This window comes from Equus przewalskii, chromosome 21 (assembly GCF_037783145.1).
Source record: "Equus przewalskii isolate Varuska chromosome 21, EquPr2, whole genome shotgun sequence".
In the NCBI taxonomy this organism is placed as follows: domain Eukaryota; kingdom Metazoa; phylum Chordata; class Mammalia; order Perissodactyla; family Equidae; genus Equus; species Equus przewalskii.
In genome coordinates this window covers 31,140,752-31,160,701 of record NC_091851.1, presented here as the reverse complement: position 1 = coordinate 31,160,701, position 19,950 = coordinate 31,140,752, and the positions used below count along the sequence as shown (strand labels likewise).

The window sequence follows — 19,950 nt, the reverse complement described above, 5'->3', positions numbered from 1 at the left end:
CTCCTCCAGGAATCCAAGTTAGGCTCTTTGTCATTTCCCTGACTATGAAATTTAAATTTCACTTAGTATAGCTTACTTTGTACTGTTTTTTTAATTATAGTATCTTTTCCCAAAGAGGATGGGGCCACTGGCATAAGAAGACATACACAGATGTACATGTTTGTGTACATACAAACACACACAGACCTATACATATGTAGACACGCATGGCCTGTGTAGCTACAGCAAGGGAATTGGAAAGGTAAGCAGGTGTCAGATTGTGTGGGGTCATATAATCTTTATAAGGGCTTTGGGAAAATGCTTTGGTATTAGAAAAGCATCGTGCCAGTTCCTCAGAGAAGCAAAATTTTTACCAGTTGAGAAAGAAATTTCTCACTGGGGAGCAGTATGTAACGTAATGGATACTGTCTTCAGCAACAGTTTTTGCATCAAGTGCTTCTGTGTGCCTGTGAATTTCATATTTCTCTTCGTGGAAGTAGCCTTTAGTAAAGTTAGCTCATGGCATTGAAGCACACCTTGGTGAGGAGGAAAGATGACCCATTCAGTGTGTATGCGGCCGTCTGTGCCCTTACTCGGTATCTAGGGAGTACCTGAGGAGTAGGTTGATTGTCAGCACTTTCGGTTGCACTCTTTTAAGTCAGGAGCCAAGTGTTTTGACTGAGCTGGAGGTTGTTTTGCAAGCCAGGGTCTCGAGTGTTGGTGTTCATGTTCTTGGTTGAATTTCCACACATGTCAGAATGGTTTATATTCTCTCTTGAAAGTCAAGAAATTAGTCAGTGTGTTGGCCCAAGTGGAGGACTGTCTGCCTGGATCTCTGGTTCTCAGACTTTGCTGTGCCTAAGGAGTCACCTGGATAGCTTGTTATAAAAGTGATTCCCTGTCCACATCCCCAGAAAGCATGATTGATTTATTAGCTCTGGGGTGGAACCCGGGAATCTGCAGTTCAAAAGTCTCCCGGATAATTAGAATGTAGCTGGTTCTAGACCATCCTTTGAGAAACAGATGACAGATCACTGGGAAAATGGAGCATACTTATGTTTTTATATTTAACATCGACTCAGAATAAAAAACCAAAAAGAGGAAGGGAAATGAATGGTGTGATTAGCCCAATTTCTGTGCCTCAGCTTTTTACCCTCATTTGTTTTGGCTTGTGAACCCAGGGGAGAGTTTTCCCCCGCATCCAATAAGTTTAGTAACATGCTGGAAGAAAGGTTTTACCTTTTCTGATTTTCTTCTTTGATGGTTGCTTCTGGACATTAACCCTCAGACATTCTGATTATGTACCTGGTAGAGCTGTGCGTCAGCTGATAAGTGTGATGCAGGAGGGGAAGTAAAGTTCAGGCAGTTCAGCTTGCCTTCTGTGTGAAGGTCAGTCACCTGTCTTTGTTTAGAGTACAGATCTTTGTTGAGGCTGTGCTTAGGCTCAAGAGTATCCCTTGACAGGACTCTGTCTGTTAGGAGGCTCATTTTTACATTCTGATCATTTATTAGAAGAAAGAAGGCAAAATTCTGAGTTCTGAGTAGGGACCCTGTGCTTAGAACCCCCTGGGCTTTGTGTTAAGTAGGGAAGAACTCTAAATGATAATGTCAGAGACCCACCTCTGAATTTTTGGACTAAATCTCCATTCCTGTTTTCGTAAGAGCACCTTAGTGCTTACTCTGTACGCCCCACGGCTTTCTAAGTTAGAGTCTGGTGCATAGTGGCCCTTTACCTAATCTGTGAGGGAACAGTTACCAAATAATGCAAATAATAATTGCATACCTGCTCATTTATTTATCCAGGTTATTTTCAGTGCCTCCTGTGTACCTTGCTTGTTTATGAGCACTTGTGTTGGGAATGCAGTTGTGGAGGAGGATGTCACAGAAGTATCATCTATGAGCCCCGTTATTAGGGAGCTTTCATGAGTTAGAGAAACAGCACTGCAAGTGTTCAAAAAACAGGCAAAAATACAAAACAAAGGAACCTAGTATAACTGTATGCAGAATAACTGAAAGGATTTAGAGGATTAAGAGTGTTTCAGTTCTGGTCTAGGGAGTCCCTTGGAAGAGTTGAGTACTGAGCCAGATATTAAAGGAATTAATCGATGTGAAAAGACTTAAAAGCAAAAAGACCAATAGACATTTGAATAAATGTTCTTTGAGGGGCTTCCAGTTTTAAGATGGGAGATAGAGCATACTTTCATTTTCCCTCTTCACCAATTAATGAAATGCCAAGAAGAACAGAGGGAAATAAATTCTTCAAAGATGGGAGATGTTAGGAATTTCTGGACAAGGAAGGCCAGTGGTACCCTACTGATGGATAAATGCTGTGGAGGGAGTCCTGCTCAGACCACATGCAGGAGGTATGTTTATAACAAAGGTAGAAGTACTTCATCCTCATAGTGGACCTGGCAGCCCTGGAGGAGGGATGAGAGGCAGGCCGGAAATGGAAGTGGCTGATTAAGGGACTGTCTGCAGAGTGGTGGCTGCATGGTTTGTCAGCTCCAGGCTGAGGTCAGGCAATTACTGTAAAGATATTGAGCAGTTTGCTCTGGGGGAGGGTCTAGGGCTCCAGGTGGAGACTGACATCCACAGAAGGAGGCATAGGAGCACTAGCTTCTCTGCCTTTCCCTGCCCATACCTTAAAAGGGGGAGAGAGGGCAGCCACTCAAGTATGCAGAGTCCTAGACCAGGCCTCCCATTCAGGGATGAGGCTTGTTGGAGAAAGCGACTTAGCAGCAGAGAGCCTCACCAGCCACCTGTGTTATCAACCTTGTTCATTTTAAATAGGAACAATCCACCAAAGATTATGAACCATAAAGGAAAGAAATAGGAAAAAGAGGAATGAATAGGACAACTGTCCTCAGAAGAAACAATTCAAGGAAAAGAACTTATAAAGATTTTAAGTTAGCATCCTCAGATTCAAGATGATATTTTGTCTGCAAAACAAGAATGGGTTATCATGAAAAAGGAGCAGTCAGAAAACAAGAAAGATTTAATGAAAATTTAAAACATCATTGCCTAAACTAAAAGAATTCAACAACAAAAATATTGAGTAGAGGAAGGAATAAGGGAGATATATAGGATCTAAATTCATCAATTTTCATATCAGGATGTCAGTTGCTATTGCTTAATGTTGATAAATAAAGACCTAGAGGCTTGAACATATTTGGAATGAAGGAGGTTATCAGTCAGAAATGATTCTGACTGGAAAATGCGATTTGGTGCAAATAGGGACGGCGTGTACATTTCATTTGAAGCCATCCTACATTTTTTTAAAAAGATTTTTTTTTTTCCTGAGGAAGATTGCCCAGAACTAACATCTATTACCAATCTTCCTCTGTTTTTTTTCATGTGAGCTGCCACCACAGTATGGCCACTGACAGACGAGTGCTCTGATGCTGTGCCCGGAACCAAACTTGGGCCACCAAAGCAGAGTGCACAGAACTTTAACAACTAGGCCATCAGAGCTGGCCCTTGAATTTTTATTTTCATTTGCTTTTATCACTTTTATTTGTTAAAACTCTGGGTTTTCATCTTGTAAGTATGTAATCATTTTGTTGCATTTTTCCTAGGATAATATCACAAACTTGTATAATCTTTGTTTTGATGGTACTAATGATACAGTTAAAGAGACTGAGGACAGGGTAGATTGGTTCATATTTAGTCTACAGTTAACTACATCTGCACCAAAACAATTAGTTTTTTGTGTGGTTTTTTAACTCGTATCTTTAAAAATCTATGCCCAACTCAGTTCTATGTATATAGAACTGAACTAATGTGGACATTAAGTAAAAGTTGAATTAAGTGTGCAAATGAGCTCCTTGGGGTGTTGTCTGTGTTTTCCATGTTGTACTTCTGGGAAGGAGATCAGAGCCTGTGGCGAGGCCTGGACTGGAAGATTCTGTGAAGAGTTGTTCTTACGGTGGAACAGTGGTTCTGGGACTAGACTGTCCAGTTGCGTGCAAGTCTGTGAAGGCAGTAATTATCATCATGGGCTGTTTGCAGTCATTCTGAATTTGGGGATCATGGCACCTCACTGTGGCAGTAACTGATTTTCTTGCTAAGACTTTGATGGACATTTTATAAGGTTTAATTTTAAAATAGGAAGGTAAGTCATTTTGAAATAATGCAGTTTGTTTGTTAGATAAAAATTTTCAATACCTAGAATCCATGGGGGCAGAGTAACAAAAGACTCGTAGTAGCATAGTGTTGTGACACATACTCAGATCTTTCTCCTCATACTCAGGTCCAGCACTGAGTTTCTAACTCTCAGTTCTAGTGAAGAAACCTGGGGGTTGAGAACTGGAGAGAAAGTCTGTGTATCGAGTGCTTTAATACTATAATGTAATTTCCTATTTGGAAGGCGAAAAAATTACTTTCCTAATACAAACTGCAGAAAGCAAAGATAGATAAAATCTTCTTGGCTGATGAAGCTGTGTAAATACAGGAAGAGGGAACTTTGGGGATGAGGCCTACTAATAAACTATTGTTGGTTATAACTGATAGTTGTCCTGCGTGGATGGTATAGTTTATAGATTGGAAGTTTCTTGCATGTCATAAATACGTGGTAGGTGCTTTCTTTAAAGTGGTTATATGTTTTATTGTAAAATCAAGTTAGACTTTGGATTATAAAAATAAGAGTGCTTTGATCCAGCGTCAAGTGCCATTACATGGTGAGAGTATTGGGCAATTGTATTATTCAGAACTCTCTTGTTTACAAGTGACATAAACCCAACTTAAGTTAAAAAAGATAACAAGGAGGTTCATTGGCTTTTAAGGAATCAGAACCAGGAGGTATAGTTGAGGATTCCACCAGATCTTTGTCTCCAACCCTTCCCTGCACCTGTCTGGGTGTCAGCTCCCTCCTTTGCAACTGCTTTTCTTCATGAGGTTGAATTGTGGCTGTGTGCAGCTCACAGTTTAACAGCCTTATGACCTAGGAGGAAAGAGATTCGTTTTCCTACTCACTACTGCCAAAAATTAATTTTTCTTTTTAAGGAAGGGACTCCCAAATGGGCCTGGCTGGGTCATGTGTCCATCCCTGGACCAATCACTGTGGTGAAAGGAAACCATAGCCTGGCCTGACCTCCTAGCCACTCTTGTAGTCTAGGGGATCGATCTTGTTTATCAGCAAAAAGAGGAACACACATAGTATCCACTCCAGCCATGGAATAGGTATATATCAAAATAACTTCTATTTATATATATTTATATGTTTTTTCCTGAACGATCTGAGAGTAAGTTGCGTATATCATGGCTTTTTATCCCTAAATACTCCAGTGTGTCTTTCCTAAGATTAAGGCCGTTTTCTTATATAATAACCATTGTCTAGTTACTGCTTTTGTTCACTTGCAACTAATAAACAATCTGTGGGGAGATGTTTTAAGATCATGCAAATATCCTGCTTCTTTTCAAGTTCTTCTCCCTAGAATTTAGCCTTCCTTGATGATTCTGGACTGTACTCATCTTTTATGCAGTGGTTACAGAATGATTTTCCAACTCTACCACATCTACCATTTGGATTGTAAAGTAAGCAAGAGCCTTCCCTTCTCCATTATTTATTCATATTTTATCTATTTATCTCATCGGTATAGATTCCTATTGTTTTCAACAACTTATGATTCATTACTGTCCTCAGTTACTTTGGTGCTCAGATCGTCTCAGTTTTGACCAGCGAGAGCTCTTTAAGCTGACTTCTATATCTTTTCAACATGCTGCCTTTTGTTTTTTTGCCAAGTCCCTTACTTTCTGACTTAGCAGGATGTTTTTCAGTCTCATCTTGTATCTCCCGTACCTTAGTCTTGTAATCAGCCATTTCTCTGAGGAACCTGGTATTAGAAACCAAGATCTGGGGGCTAGGTGTGCGCATTGCTAACGGGGCATCTTTGCTTTTTGGCTCTTTCAGTTGTCAAAGCTGGGGGAAAATACACACAAGTGCACATATACATATATGTACATGCACATATCTGCACATACACAATATATTCATAATATATATGCACATTTGCATGCCTGTTCATACATATGCTTAAAAATAAAACATGAGTTCACACTGATGCCGCCAATTTAGATTCATACCACATCTTCTTCACTTTACAGCATGTCCTATTTACATCTTCCCTCTTCCTCAGTGAGAACCCCAGCTACTAACATCAACACATTTACTCATTTGCTTAATCCTGTACCACATCTAATACGGTTTCAGAATTGCTTCACCTATATACCTACCAAAAGAGTTCAGGATTTATTCTCCCCACTTCTCCTAAAAGCTGAGAGTATACAGTCTATTACTGTGTTCATAAACTGAGATTTTTTCCTCTGTTCAATGTGATTGTTATTTGTTTGAAACACACTTTGATTCATTTGTGTCAGCTTGTTTTCATCTTTAGTTTTTAAATTTTTTATTATGTAGAATTTTAACATGCTTCCAAAAGTTAAATTTATGTAGAAAGCTGTATTCAGAGATGTGTCACTCCCCTCTTGTATGTATCCCTTCCACCTGGTTCTCTCCACCTATCCCTTGTGGATAATCATTGTTTTTTGATTTATCCTTCCTTTGTTTCTTTTTGTAATATAAATATATATATGCATATTTTCTTATTTTCCATTTATTCTTTCACAAAAAGTGGCGTATGATACTCTTTTGCGCTTTGCTTTTTTCACTTAACTATGTATCTTAGAAGTCTTTTCATATCAGTTCATGGACTTCTTTCTTAATTGTTGTTAAAGCTGCATAGTACTCCATTGTATGTATCCTAATTTATTCAGTCACTTATGTTTGACGTTTAGGTAGCTTTCATTATTTTGCAATTACCGAATAATGCTGCAGTGAATAATCTCATACTTATGTATTTTCATATTGTTGGAAATGTGTCTTTTTTTTTTTTTTAAGATTTTATTTTTCTCCTTTTTCTCCCCAAAGCCCCCTGCTACATGGTTCTATATTCTTGGTTGTGGGTCCTTCTAGTTGTGGCATGTGGGACGCTGCCTCAGCATGGTTTGATGAGCGGTGCCATGTCCGCGCCCAGGATTCGAACCAACGAAACACTGGGCCTCCTGCAGCGGAGCGCGTGAACTTAACCACTCGGCCATGGGGCCAGCCCCTGGAAGTGTATCTTTAGAGTATACTCCTATAATGGAATTGCTGGATCAAAGAGTGTATTCATACATAGTTTTGTTGCATATTATTTGACCACTATTTCTGAAGAACCTGGAACTTCAAGGAGCAAACAAGCATTCGTGGACCAAATCTATCTATAGATAGAGTAATTTGGAGATTAAAATGTCTTGATTTGATAAAACACTCAAGCATAACATTTTCAAAACTTATTCCAAAGTGGGGGAAATCACATTTCAACTAGTCTTCCAGGAGGATGAATTCAGGTCATATTTTCTTGATGTCCCATTTATAAACTTACAAGGAATCTTTTCTTCCTGTTATTTGTCTTTATCAGAAGAGCTCCAGGAAGAATTTTTGGAACTCAGAATTGATTCTTTTGCCAAAGGTAACCTCCAGAAAATAACTTTGAAGACTTTGCAGATAGAATATCTTCTTATTTACTCCCAAATAAGGAAGCAGGCTTCACCAGTCATTTTCCTATTTTACTGACATATATTTGAGAAGGTGTTCCCTCCACTCTACCCTCCCCTCAGCTTCTAGATAGGAAAATCTAGCAGTGCCCTAGGTTTGACTTTGGTAGTGCCTCACTAGGGCTGCTCCTTACTTTCATTATATAGTGTGTTTCTGAAAATATGGAATGCAAGTATATACAAGTCTTATAGAAACTTTCATATTTTGAGGTTCTGTTCCTTAATTGTGGCTTGAGTTTGGTTTGGTTTTGAGTATGATATTTCACAATGAAGCACGTATTTCTATCATGTATATATTTCAATGAAGAGTAAATATATATTAAATATTAAATATATATTATCATATATTTAAATGAGGGTTAAACATATATAAAATTTTCTAATACAGTGAACTTATATTTAGTAGATAGATGAAATTGATTTCAGATGTTGGGAGGAAGGATTTAAAATTTTATAAAATTAAATGGGGCTCCGAGCATGTGATTATTATGGTGACTTTTGGTATGTTAATCAGCTGTCTTTAAATTTGTGTCCAAAAAATTAAACACAAACCTTCTTTTGTTAAGAGATCCATAAAAAAAAAAACCATCAACAACCATTGATTTGTGAATTTATTCCTATATTTGGGTCTTTGCAATGTTTTGTTACTCATTCTTTTGTCATTATTTTGAGATTCAAATAACATTAAAGGAGATTTGAAGTTTTTACATTTATCAAAAGGGAGACAGGTTTAAAAAACAAAAAGAGGAAACATGATATGGTGTAAAAAGCAACAGGCTGTAAGTCAGATGAGCCGAGTGTGGGCTTCTGCTCTGCTGCTGACTTTGGGGCCTTTGCTGCTTTTAAACCTGTTTCTTCATCTGGAGTATGAGGCTTTATCTGCCTTGGCTCCTTCATGGGACTAGGGTTGGAACAATTAAATGAGACATGGAACACATAAGTGCTTTGTACAATATAAATTGCTGTACACTTTTCTTAGTGATAAGCCACATAACATGAGATAAATATTCCTATGAAATTTTACCATCTTTGAGAACTGTTTCCCCTGAGTCTCTTGTCCTGAACTGATTAGAAGTAGAAGAAATTTTGCCTTTTTCCCCTGCTTGAGAATTCAAGTCTCTTGTTAAAATGTATAATCCTCTAAAATGGCAGGACCCCTTGAGTTTCATTTCTTTGGGTTGAACCAAAATAATTTTCAGGGAGAACTTTTCTGATGTCTTCCCATGTAAACTTGATAGGTAGGCAAGCCAGTCTTCAGCCTGAGGAATCGAGGGTAGGTTAAGTTTGTGCTGACCTGCTTGGGGATGTGGGAGGGGTGAAGGATTTTCCAGAGAGGCAGGCTGATTCAACAGTCAACACTGGTTGGTATTCCTGCCACAGCTTCATCATGCTAAATCTCCCTTCTCTAAACAAGGCCATTGGTTTCCCTCTCTTGCCCCACGCTTTCCAAAAACTTACCTGATGGAAAATACCAATAATTTTGACTCTTTCGTCATCCTCCACATTCTGTCACTTGCCAAGACTTAGTGGTTCCACTTGTTCTAGATCTTTGAAATGATTTTCACCTTTGAGTTTTCACTGGCTATATCTACCCTGTCTTCATTCCCTCTTTCCTAGGCTTGCTGTTATGGCCCTTTTCACACAGAATGAACTCTAAACTCTCTCTCTAGCCTGGTGTACCCCTGGTTTCTTTCCAGTTTCATCATGTAGTGCTTCTCTTCACTTATCGTGTCATATTAACCACACACACTATCTTATTAAATGTGTCCTTAACACGCTTCCATTCCCCAAGAATACCATGGTGGTTAAGAGCATGCCTGGGTTGAAATCTTTTCTCCACCATTGACTAGCTGTGTTAACGCTGGAAATATGGCTGAACCTCACTGTGCTTCTTGATAAAATGGCAATACTGTCTGCCTTATAAGATTATTCTGAAGAGCAGGACTTAGAGAACTGTGCTTGCATATAGTAAGTGTTATATAAGAACTGTTGTTATTATTGTTATTCCTATCTTCTGTCTGTCAAAATCCTATGTATATATCTACTCAAATGCGTTTTCCCAAATCTCCCCAACGACAGTAATCTTACCCATCTGTTGATGCATCCATCTACCTATTCAATAAATATTTATTGAATACTTACTATATATGGCATAAAAGTACTCAGTATGAGGAATACAAAACTGAATCAAGTAATACTGTCCTCTAGGAACTTAGAGTTTGGTAAGAGAGATCACAGAAGTATAAAATATTCATCCATTTGGCAAATGTTTATGGAGAAACTACAGAGAATCCAGGCACTGTGTGTCATAGTTAATGACTAATTTTGGTGAAAGATCAGATTTGAGTACGTTAAGCAAAGCACAGTTAAGGAGCTTTGGGAGTGTGGAAAAAAGAGACTTTATCAGTTAGGAGGGTCAGGAAAGGCTTTTTAGAGGAAAGCTTGCCATCTTAGCAGAGCCCTGCAGGATGGATGGACTTTGCCCAGCTCCACCTTTCTCAGGAAGCATTCATCTACCACCTTGGACTGTGGCTGTAGGTGGTCTGTAGGATTTTCATAATTGTAACCTCCTCAAGGGTAGGGACAGTGTTGTCTTCATTTTTGAGTTGTAGTACTTGCTCTGAGTCTTATACGTAGAGTATTCTCAAGAGAGGATTATGACAGATTAGGGAGATGTGTCTTCCCATGTAACTTAAAGACAGATTGAAATTTGATGATTCTCAATATCTGCAAAGCAATTAAACTTCCAAGAGAAGACATTTATATAAACTGAAAGGTTTTGGGAGATGTTCATATTATTTTATCACATTAATCATAGCCATAGTAGTCATGAGAGGGGTGTAAAAAAAGTGGGTTCTACATCCATGTAGATACTTCTTCCCATATCTCTGTATATTTCTGGGAAGAAACTCTTGTAGATTCTCCATTAAAGCCTACCCTTGTCCAGGAATTCCAGAATGTGATATAACTTTGATCACATGAGATATCTTAGTTTTAAAAGCTGCCCAACAGTTTTAATTCTGAATTTCTCCTTGTAGCAAGGAGCAAGGACCAACCCCAGTGGAGAAAAAGAAGAAAGGAAAAAGGAAAAGTGAAACCACAGTGGAGAGTTTAGAGCTGGATCAGGGCCTGCCGAACCCATCCCTGCGGAGTCCTGAGGAGTCCACTGAGTCTGCAGACAGCCAGGTACAGCTGTGACTGGGAGCCCTGGTGAAGGTTACAGCTGCGGGACGGGATCTTGCTGACACTGATCCTGTTGCTCCTCTCTCCCTACCTCTAGTCTACATCCCTTGTGCACAGATCTGGGATGGGCTTTCACTGTTTTGGTGGGTGAGCACCAAAAGGCCACAGGCTTTTCCCCTAGCAATCCTGATCCTTATAGTAGTAATCTCCCAGGTGTTAGTGATGTTTCCTTCCTTCTTGGAAAGTAGCATATTAGGCTGTAGAGAGAGTGAATGTGGAAAATGGATTTGTGAGACAAGCTAGGTAAGGCTTAGGGGCCCGTTTTGCCATGTATGTAATGCATTTAGGGCTCCCAGTGCTGGGCCAGTCTGCACAAGGTCATTTTCATAATCTCGGATACTATAAAAGTCAGGGATGTATTTATTTTGCCAAAATAGTAAGGAAAATTTGACCAAACATGGAAACAAGGAGTTGCCCACCCAAATGAGATTTCTTGAAATGTGCCGACCTGTGCCCGTGACATTGGTAGGAATTTTCTCCCTGAGTTGAGGCAACCTCTCTTGGACATGATTTCTAATATTTGAAAGTGCTGTTTCCTCTGATATCCACAGCAGTTTAATTGGGCTGTGCTCCTGCAAGGGTACCATTTAGAATAAGATCAACTTATTGCACCTTCAAATTTCATCTGGACCCTCAGATTTCTAGGTGATCTTCATTGTAGGAAGGTGTCGGCTCCTAATGTCAAGTGGTAATAAACAGTGGTGTCTGGGGAGTCAGAGCAGAGACCCCCTCACTGCCTACAAACTCAGGCTAGTGGCTACTGGGCAGAGGAGCAAGCACATTGGGTTGATGGGAGTTGGCAGGGGGTTGTGTTGCTAGGATGGTGATCTGTATATGGGATTGGGGGAGAGGCTTTTATGTGGAATCCTTTGTATAAAATTAAACATCATAGGGGTGAGATAGTAAAAATGAAGGGAATGCTTAAGTGAGATGGGGTTTGGCTTTTTATTTTTTTAAGGTTTAAGTATTTGAGAGTGAGCTAGCTGGTAAATGGTTCTGAGGAGATTTTTTACTGCTTGGGTATCAAATGTAAGTAAAGATGAACCATGTGTTTTTCTGTTTGAGGAAAGCCATTGGGCTGCTTTGTTGTAGAATGTCGTCTCTCTAAAAGGTCACAAGCTATTTAATTATAGATGAGTCCTTAGATGATGACTCACGAGTCTTGTTTTGTCACACTTTAAGTTGTCTCCTTGCATTTCAAGGGTTGTTATGATATTCTCAAAGTAAGTCTTAATAAAATTGATATTATTTAGTTTTTAAGGAGTACATGGTAAGTATTGTGAATGTGGCAAAAAAAACCAACCAACTATCATGTTATTGTCCTAAAATCAGAGCTTCCAGCTGTCTTGGAAGGGACTTCAAAGACCATAGAGTTTACCTCCCATCCCCGTTTTACTGGAATAGAAACCAGTTCCAGAAAGGAGGAGAAAAGTCACTGCCATTGATGAATAAAACACATCTCACTGGGGGCCGGCCCCGTGGTCAAGTGGCTGAGTTCATGCCCTCCACTTCGGCGGCCCAGGGTTACGGCGATTTGGATCCTGGGCATGCACGTGGCACCACTTATCAGTTCATGCTGAGGTGGCATCCCACATAGCACAACCAGAGGCAATTACAAGTAGAATATACAGCTATGTACTAGGAGGCTTTGGGAGGAAAATAAATAAATAAGAAGATTAGCACCTGAGCTAACAACTGTTGCCAATCTTTAAAAAAAATAAAACACACATCTCACTGGATTCTGAGACTGTAATTTCTTTTTAGTGGATCCTGGCACTTTGGGTCACCTCCCTTAGCTAGATCCCATTTTGAGTGAATTGAGTTCTTAAAAGAGTTGTGTTAAAGGAAGATTCCTTTTGTAAAGGAATAAAGATCTCCTTTGCATGTTAATGAGCGTAGGAGAGAGTATTCCTGTACAAGCTTTCACCTTTGATTCACAGGGCAGCTCTCTGATTGGTGTGTTTGCCCTGCAGAAACGTCGCTCAGGACGGCAAGTGAAGCGCAGAAAATACAACGAGGACCTGGACTTCAAGGTAGTGGATGATGATGGGGAAACTATTGCCGTTCTTGGAGCCGGCCGGACCTCCGCCCTCTCTGCTTCTACACTGGCTTGGCAAGCGGAGGTACAGCCTTTGGACTGGGCTGCTGGCTTTGGCTAGGCAGTCATTTTGGCCTACTTGACGGAGTTGTTCTGTGACTCTTTGCTAAAGCATAAGTTAGATCATTTTAACTGCTGCTTAGAACCTTCAAATGCTTCCTAAGGTCAAACCCCTTACTGTGCCCAGCAGGACCCTCTGTCGTCACGCTCTCTCCCTATTTCACCCAATCCATTTTTCACGTAAATGACTTTTCCCTGCCTCTGTTACTCTCCAGCCAAGACTTGCTGTCTTCTAATGCCTTATATTAGCAGTTTTCTCCCAACCTCTGGCCTTTGCCTGTATTGTCCCTTTTACCTGGAATGCTGTTCACCACATGCTTTGTATGACTGGTTCACTGTCTTTTAAGTTTCACCTAAAATGGTATCTCCTCAGAGAGGTCTTTCCTGATTCTTTCATGTAAAGTAGATCCCTGCCCCTCATCCTGATGATTCGCTGCTTTACTTCTTGTTTGTTTCTTTCATAGCACTTACCACAACTTGTAACAGTGTCCTGATTTCTGATTTCATTTTATTTCTTTGTCTCTCCCATTGGAATGTAAAAGTCTGATACGTAGTAAATAGATGTTCAGTGAAAGAAATCACATGAACTAGTAATTACAGTCGGAACTTGGATTCAACAAATATATATCGCGAGTCCACTGCAATGCCAGGTCCTAGGATACAAGGACAGTATGAAGGCATGGTCCCTGCCTCAAAGTAGTTTAATCTAGGGGAAGGGTCCTATGACTATACTAATATTGTGGTAAGCGCAGCCTTAGAACTATGTGCTAGATACAGCGGCTACACAGAAGGAGTGGACAGGACAGGAGGGAGGTCAGAGTGTTTGGAGCAGTGTTTCCAACATGAACTAAAGCCCCACAGCCTAAATGCTACCACAGGTTGTGGTATGACAAATAGACGAGCTTGGCTGGATGTTGAGGTCTGATTTGAGGAGTAGTGGGAGATGTGCCCTGAGTGGTAGGAAGAGTCACATTATATGGGGCTTCTGTTATTAGCTAAGGTATGTGGCCCTTATACTGTAGATGGAACAAAGGTTAGGGGGTGTTGATGGATTAAAGCAGAGAAGCAGGATGGCCGTGCTCGCATTTTAGAAATTTCCATTGGCAGCAATATCAGGGAGAAAGAGGATAGCATTAGGACCTGGTACTCAGATGCTAGAAAGGAAGAGTGGTAAATGTTAAAAAGGAGGAGGTCTGTGCCAAGGAGCTTACAGAGAAGAAATTAGAAGCAAAAGAAGAAGCAGGCTGTGCATGTAGGAGGGGCATCATTGCCAGCAGCACCTTCTGGGACACAGGCTGTCTGTTGTTATGGAGTCACCGTTGCTGACTTGGTAGAATTCATGCTCTGCATGTGCAGTAGCAGCACAAATACCTGCCTTTGCTCCTGGACACTAATGTGGCTTATTGAAGCTGATAATACTTTATCTGGTTAAACCACCTTGCCTCCAACTTAAAGCATTTTCACATAATGTCACATAATCTTTTTGCTTTGTGTTTGCATGGAGAGTAGCTGGGAGCAGGAGGCATTGTCCCTGTTTGAACAATCAAGAAACAGGCACAGAATGATCCAGGTCATAGCAGCAGTTGATCGGTGACTAGCATGTCAGAGTTGATTTCATGTCTCTCTGCCAAAGGTTATCCAGCTAATGAATATAACACTTAATAGGAATAATAATATGATGTGTAGTCATTGCAGTACTTTTCAAGCAAATAGTTAAGAACAGCCCTTGCAAGACTACTATGAGGTTGATAGGATTATATTGCTTTATAATGGGTTTTCCTTCCTTGGAGATTTTATGGTTGGTTTGGTAGTTAAAACACTATAAGGGATTTTATTTTCTCCTAGTAGCCATTGAGCCTAAGTCGTTAACCATATTTCAGTTGTTGTTATGACTTCTCCTATGGTGGCTGAAGGGTAGCATTAGCTGATCTGACAGAAAAAATTCAGGAAATTTTATGTATCTTAACAAGGCTCTTATCCTTTTAAGGGTCAGCAAAGAGAGTTTATATATGATAAAACATAAGATAGAATCTGAATTTGCATTACTTATTCCTCAAAAATTGTTACTAAATTTAAGCCAGAAAAAGGACCTGATGTGTGGTTTTGGCCTTGATGTTCACAAAGGCAACCGTGTGGATCTGACCTCTGTGCCACAGGCCTGGCCCAGCATGCAGGGCAGACTAGACAGCCTGTGAGGGGATTTGAGCAGGTTTCAAAATCAGTGCTCCATAGAGCCCCAGCTGCTGTAGAACTAAAACAGCTCTGGTTGCATCTGTTTTCCATATTGGGCTTCCTGGGGAGGTTTGAACAAAGATTTCCCGGGCTAATGCAAAGCTTGAAAGCCATGGATCTTGTTTAGGATTCCAGTCAGTCTTCAAAGTGCCCAGTGGCACAGAAAATCAGTTGAACGTTATGAGGTTTTTGCTTATGTCCCTCTCCTGAGGCCCTTTGGATGGGTGGGTGTCTGCCTGCTTACTAGCTTTAGCTTGGGGCAGAGAAGTTGTGGAGTTGGCACCAAAAAGTCCTGTCTGCATTTCTCTGCAGTATCTTAGCAGCATGCTCAGCCCAGTTATGTGGCTGCTGGCCCCTGGGTCCCAGCCCCAGAGTGCAGGCTCAACGTTGGTTACCTACTGGTTAGTTGCTAAAAACATCTTTACACATGATTCATTCTAGCTCAAGACTGGCATATTAACACAGCCCTGCTTTGGAGTGTAGAGGACAGTCCCCTGACTGGGCTATGGGATGCAGGTGCTGGAAATAAGTTTCCATCCTGACTGTGATTTTTTGCTTTCTTATTCTTTGTCAAACTGATGTTGGTGCCTGGACAGACTTTCACAGTTGTGTACATTTACAATGTATGGATTTTTACAAGGCGCTCTCAATTTTTGCTTCTTACAATTTGTGTGGTTTGTATGATTTTGCCTTTTAGAACAGAAGGATTTTAATTTGTATGAGGCTTCAACTCATCGTGCTCTCCCATGCCTCACTCTGTGTGTTTGCAGACAGTACTTTGCTTTGTCTGGCCTTTTCCTCTGCCTGGCAGGCTGAGCTCAGTTGTTACCTCCCCTAGGAAGCTCCCTACTCCCCCCGAGCTGGGGATGAGTGCCCCTCCTCTGTGCTCCCCAGCACTCTCATATGTTTAACTCTTGTCATTGTCCTTTAAACACCTGCCAGTTTTTTGTTTCCTTCTCCTAAGCTATGAGCTACTTTAGGGTAGGGCTTGTATCTTTTTTTTTTTTTTTTCCTATGTATCAGTCATGAAAGAGTTTCAATAAAGTAAAATTTACATTAACTCCCAGGAACTATTCAGATGAAAACTTACAGCACTTTCCAGCCTCTGTTTTGTGGTGTTATGACTGTTGTATTTTTATTCCCAAAGTCAAGAGTCAGTTGGAACCCTTGCACTACTTGTTCATAGCCCGTGACTATTCTGATTTGTCAATGCCTCTACTATACTGTTCTGAATATCACTCTCGATTGTTCCCTTAATCAGATTATAAGCCTTTTGCAAAACAAGTGTTACTTTTTGTCATAATTATTTTCACCTAATGTAGGTAGCACTTTATGTTAGGTAGTAGCTCACTCACTTGAACCTATCATATATTTCTTTAATTATGAATAATGAATAAATATTCCTAAAACTCATTATATAAACAGGTATGATTTTTAACCCCTGGATTAGAAAAACAAGAATGAGATATTTTTCCTTTTTCTCAGGCTCTTGTTTTCTCCATTTCTTTATGTTAGTATATTTTTCCCACTGTCATCCGTCTCCCTCTCATGTCAAGTAGGCACTTACACCGGTCTGCAGACAGACCCCTTGGCAAAGGTCACTTGCTGCTGTTTGGTGTTGCTCTAGCTTTGTACCAGCTGTGTGGTTCAGTGCTTAGGCTCCTATCCACTGTGCCTGGGTGGATGGTTTTGATTTTTCTTATTTCTTCATTGGCTATAACCATCATTTCCCAGCCCGTGTCTTTCTTCAGATTGTCTTCTGTATTTGTTTTCTCTTGGTTTCTGTTGCCACCCATTGTGCTGAGGCCAATGTTCAACTTACTGCAGTATGCACTTTTGTAATTCCCTGCTATAAGTCTGTGTGCTTCCTAATCCATTACCAGATTAATGTTCCCATAATGCTAGGGACATTTCTCAGTGTTCTGCTCAAGAATCTAAGGGAGTTATTACTTCTTAACTCCTATATTAGAGCAAAGCTCCTGCCTGATATTTTAAAAAATGTGGCCACACACAACCTGTTCACCCTCATTTATTTCTGCTCCTCATTCCGTATAATGCTTTTGCTCTACTGAGCCTGGTTCCTTAGTATTCCAAATATGCAGCCTGTTTCCATAGACTTGTTCTTTCATCCTTGGGGTTCATTTTGGCCTTCCTTCCTGTTTGCTCCCTTCTTATGAGCTGCCATTCTTTAGGGCCCAACTAAAACCTCACCTATTCTGTGACATCCAAGCTGTTCTTGCTTTCTGTATTCTTGTTGAATTTATGGTCACTGTCACACCAATTAGAATTTACCTTGGGACATTTCCAAGAAAAATATGTTTCTTTTTGCTTTCCCTGAGTTGAGTGTAAGCCCCTGAGACTGGGCATCTTGTTTGCTGCTACTTGTGTGCCCTCCATGGTGCTCAGTAAATACTTGGTGACTTGAAGAGTGATTTGCTTCTTAACTGGAGCCTCTCCTTATGGCTAGCTAAATACAAGCAAATCAGGTGGTTTGTTGAGATTAGGTGTGACTTGGGTTGAAAATTTTTGAAATTTTCTCTAAGAAAAAAAAATTTTATATGAGTCTTTGACATGAAAGTGAATGAATTAAAATGGTCGTCTTTGAAGGATAATTTGAGAAAATTCCAAGCAATTGAGAACAGATGGTTGTTATGGAAGTGTATTTGGCAAGCAGATTTAGTTTATATCTGTGTGTATGTGTATACACTGAGTGTTTATACACACATGATCACGCTTATGCACAATCTCTGTTTAGAAAAAGAAATCCTGGTTTTCCAGTTTCCTTCCACTTTGATGTGTCTTTTGGAAATGCTACTCCCTTTTCCTTTTATTAGGATAGAGTAAAAACCTGTTGTCAATATTTTGATGATAACCATTAGTGTTTGTTTTTCACACTAGTGTTCACCCCCCATTCTTTAACCAGTGCCAAGAAATAGATTGAAATTTTATTTTAAGTTCCTTTGTTTTTACTTGAAAATAGTCTATAATGAAGAATGGTTTAAGCCCTTCTTCCTGTCGATAGTCAGAGTAAAGTCCTGTGCTTTCTTCATCCATGTGTTAAAGTTTCCTTCGATTTGGTCCTAGTTGAGAACTGGCAATCAAAATCCTACCTTCAGAAACCATCTTTTTTTATTCTTCATGGTAGGTAAGAATAAGAGAATATTTGAAGCAACGTGGTAGTGAGGAAGAGACCATTGTTCCTTTCAGCATATGTATACATGTATGAATGCTTGCTTGCTAGTCTCAGCTTTACAGGCTTGGGAGTCAGTAGGAAAGGTGATTAGCAATTATGAAAGTTTAATGCTGGCTAACAAAGATCTAACTCACATATCACTTCGTTTCCAAAGCCTCTCCTAATTTTCCCAAGTGCTTTGGGTTCTGTGTTCCCGTAGCACTTGCTTTATATTGCTATTGCCATGTAGTATTGCAAAATCTCTTAACATTATTTATTCAGAAATATTTGTTGAACACCTACTACATGCCAAGAACTGTTTAGAGTGCTGAAGAAAACATCAAGGAATAAAAGATACAAAGATCCCTGCCCTCGGGGAGGTAGCCTACAACAAGTGGAAAGGAGGTCTGCAAAAAACACACAAGTGATCTCTTCCTCCAGACAGTTGCCAGATTTTGAACCTATGTGGGATGGGAGGCCAAGGGGCTAAAGCTCAAAACTTCCAAGGTAGAAATAACTAGGGAGAGACTAGCAATAAACCTAAAAATAAGAAAGTTGTGTAGTGTCAATGGTGGTAAGTGCTATGGAAAGAAAAAAAATCGGAATAAGAGTAATATGAAATTCAGGAATGGAAATTGCAGTTTTAAATAGGGTGGTCAGTGCTGGCCTTACAAAGGCCTCTAACATTTGAGCGAAGAAAGGAACAAAGTAAAAAGACAAGGGAGTCATGTAGGGGAGAAGAGCATATCAGGCAGAGGGAATAGCCTATGCCAGGTCCCCAAGGTAGAAACATGCCTGCTCTGTATGAGGAACAGACAGGGGGACCTGAAACGTAACAGAGGAAGTGGGAGGCTGGGTACAGATCCTGTAGGATTTTGTAGGCCTTTGGAAGAACTTTGGTTTTTCACTCTTAGTTAAAAGAGAACTCTTTTAAGCAGTTTAAGCAAAAGAGTGACATAATAAAAAGGGGCATTCTGAATGTTGTATTGAGAATAGGCTTGTGGGCAGGAGTGGAAGCAGGGAGACTAGTTAGGAGGCATTTGGGAATATGGGTGAGAAATGAAGGTGGTTCAGACCAGGGTAGAAGCAGTGGAGGTGGTAAGAAATGGCTGGTTTCTGGACATATTTTGAAAGTAGAGCCAACGGGATTTCTTGGCTAATCAGATATGGTGTATGGAAAGAAAAGAGAGGAGGCGAAGATTACACCAAGATATTTGGTTTGAACACCTAGAAGGGTAGAGTTCTCTTTAACTCAGATGGGAGAAAACTGTAGGTAGAAGGGCTGGGGTGGAGGTTGGCTAGGTGAGCAGGAGTTTCATTTGTGGACATTTTAAGTGTGAAATATCTCTGAGACATTCAAGTGGAGAGGCAAATAACAATTATGTATATGAGTCTGTATCAGGGAGAGGTTCCGAGTTGGGTATATAAATTTGGCAGGCATCACAGTGTAGCCAGTATTTAAAACCATGAGACTGGATGATATCCCCTGGAGAATGAGTATAGATAGAAAAAAGAAGGAACTCCAAAAACTAGGCCTTAGGGAACTCCAGAAATAAGAGTTGATGTCAGAGGA

The 19,950-nt window shown here is 40.2% G+C and overlaps 1 protein-coding gene across 5 annotated transcripts in view; it reads left to right on the top strand.

The window, feature by feature from the left end:
* The window catches only part of CHD6 (chromodomain helicase DNA binding protein 6), a 203,103-nt gene that overhangs the window by 77,112 nt on the left and 106,041 nt on the right, over nucleotides 1-19,950 (top strand). For all 5 annotated transcript variants that reach the window (XM_070589234.1, XM_070589235.1, XM_070589236.1 and 2 more), the window contains 2 exons: nucleotides 10,611-10,758; nucleotides 12,789-12,938. In XM_070589234.1, coding sequence (XP_070445335.1) covers nucleotides 10,611-10,758; nucleotides 12,789-12,938 — 298 coding nt within the window. The remainder of the gene's footprint in view (nucleotides 1-10,610; nucleotides 10,759-12,788; nucleotides 12,939-19,950) is intronic.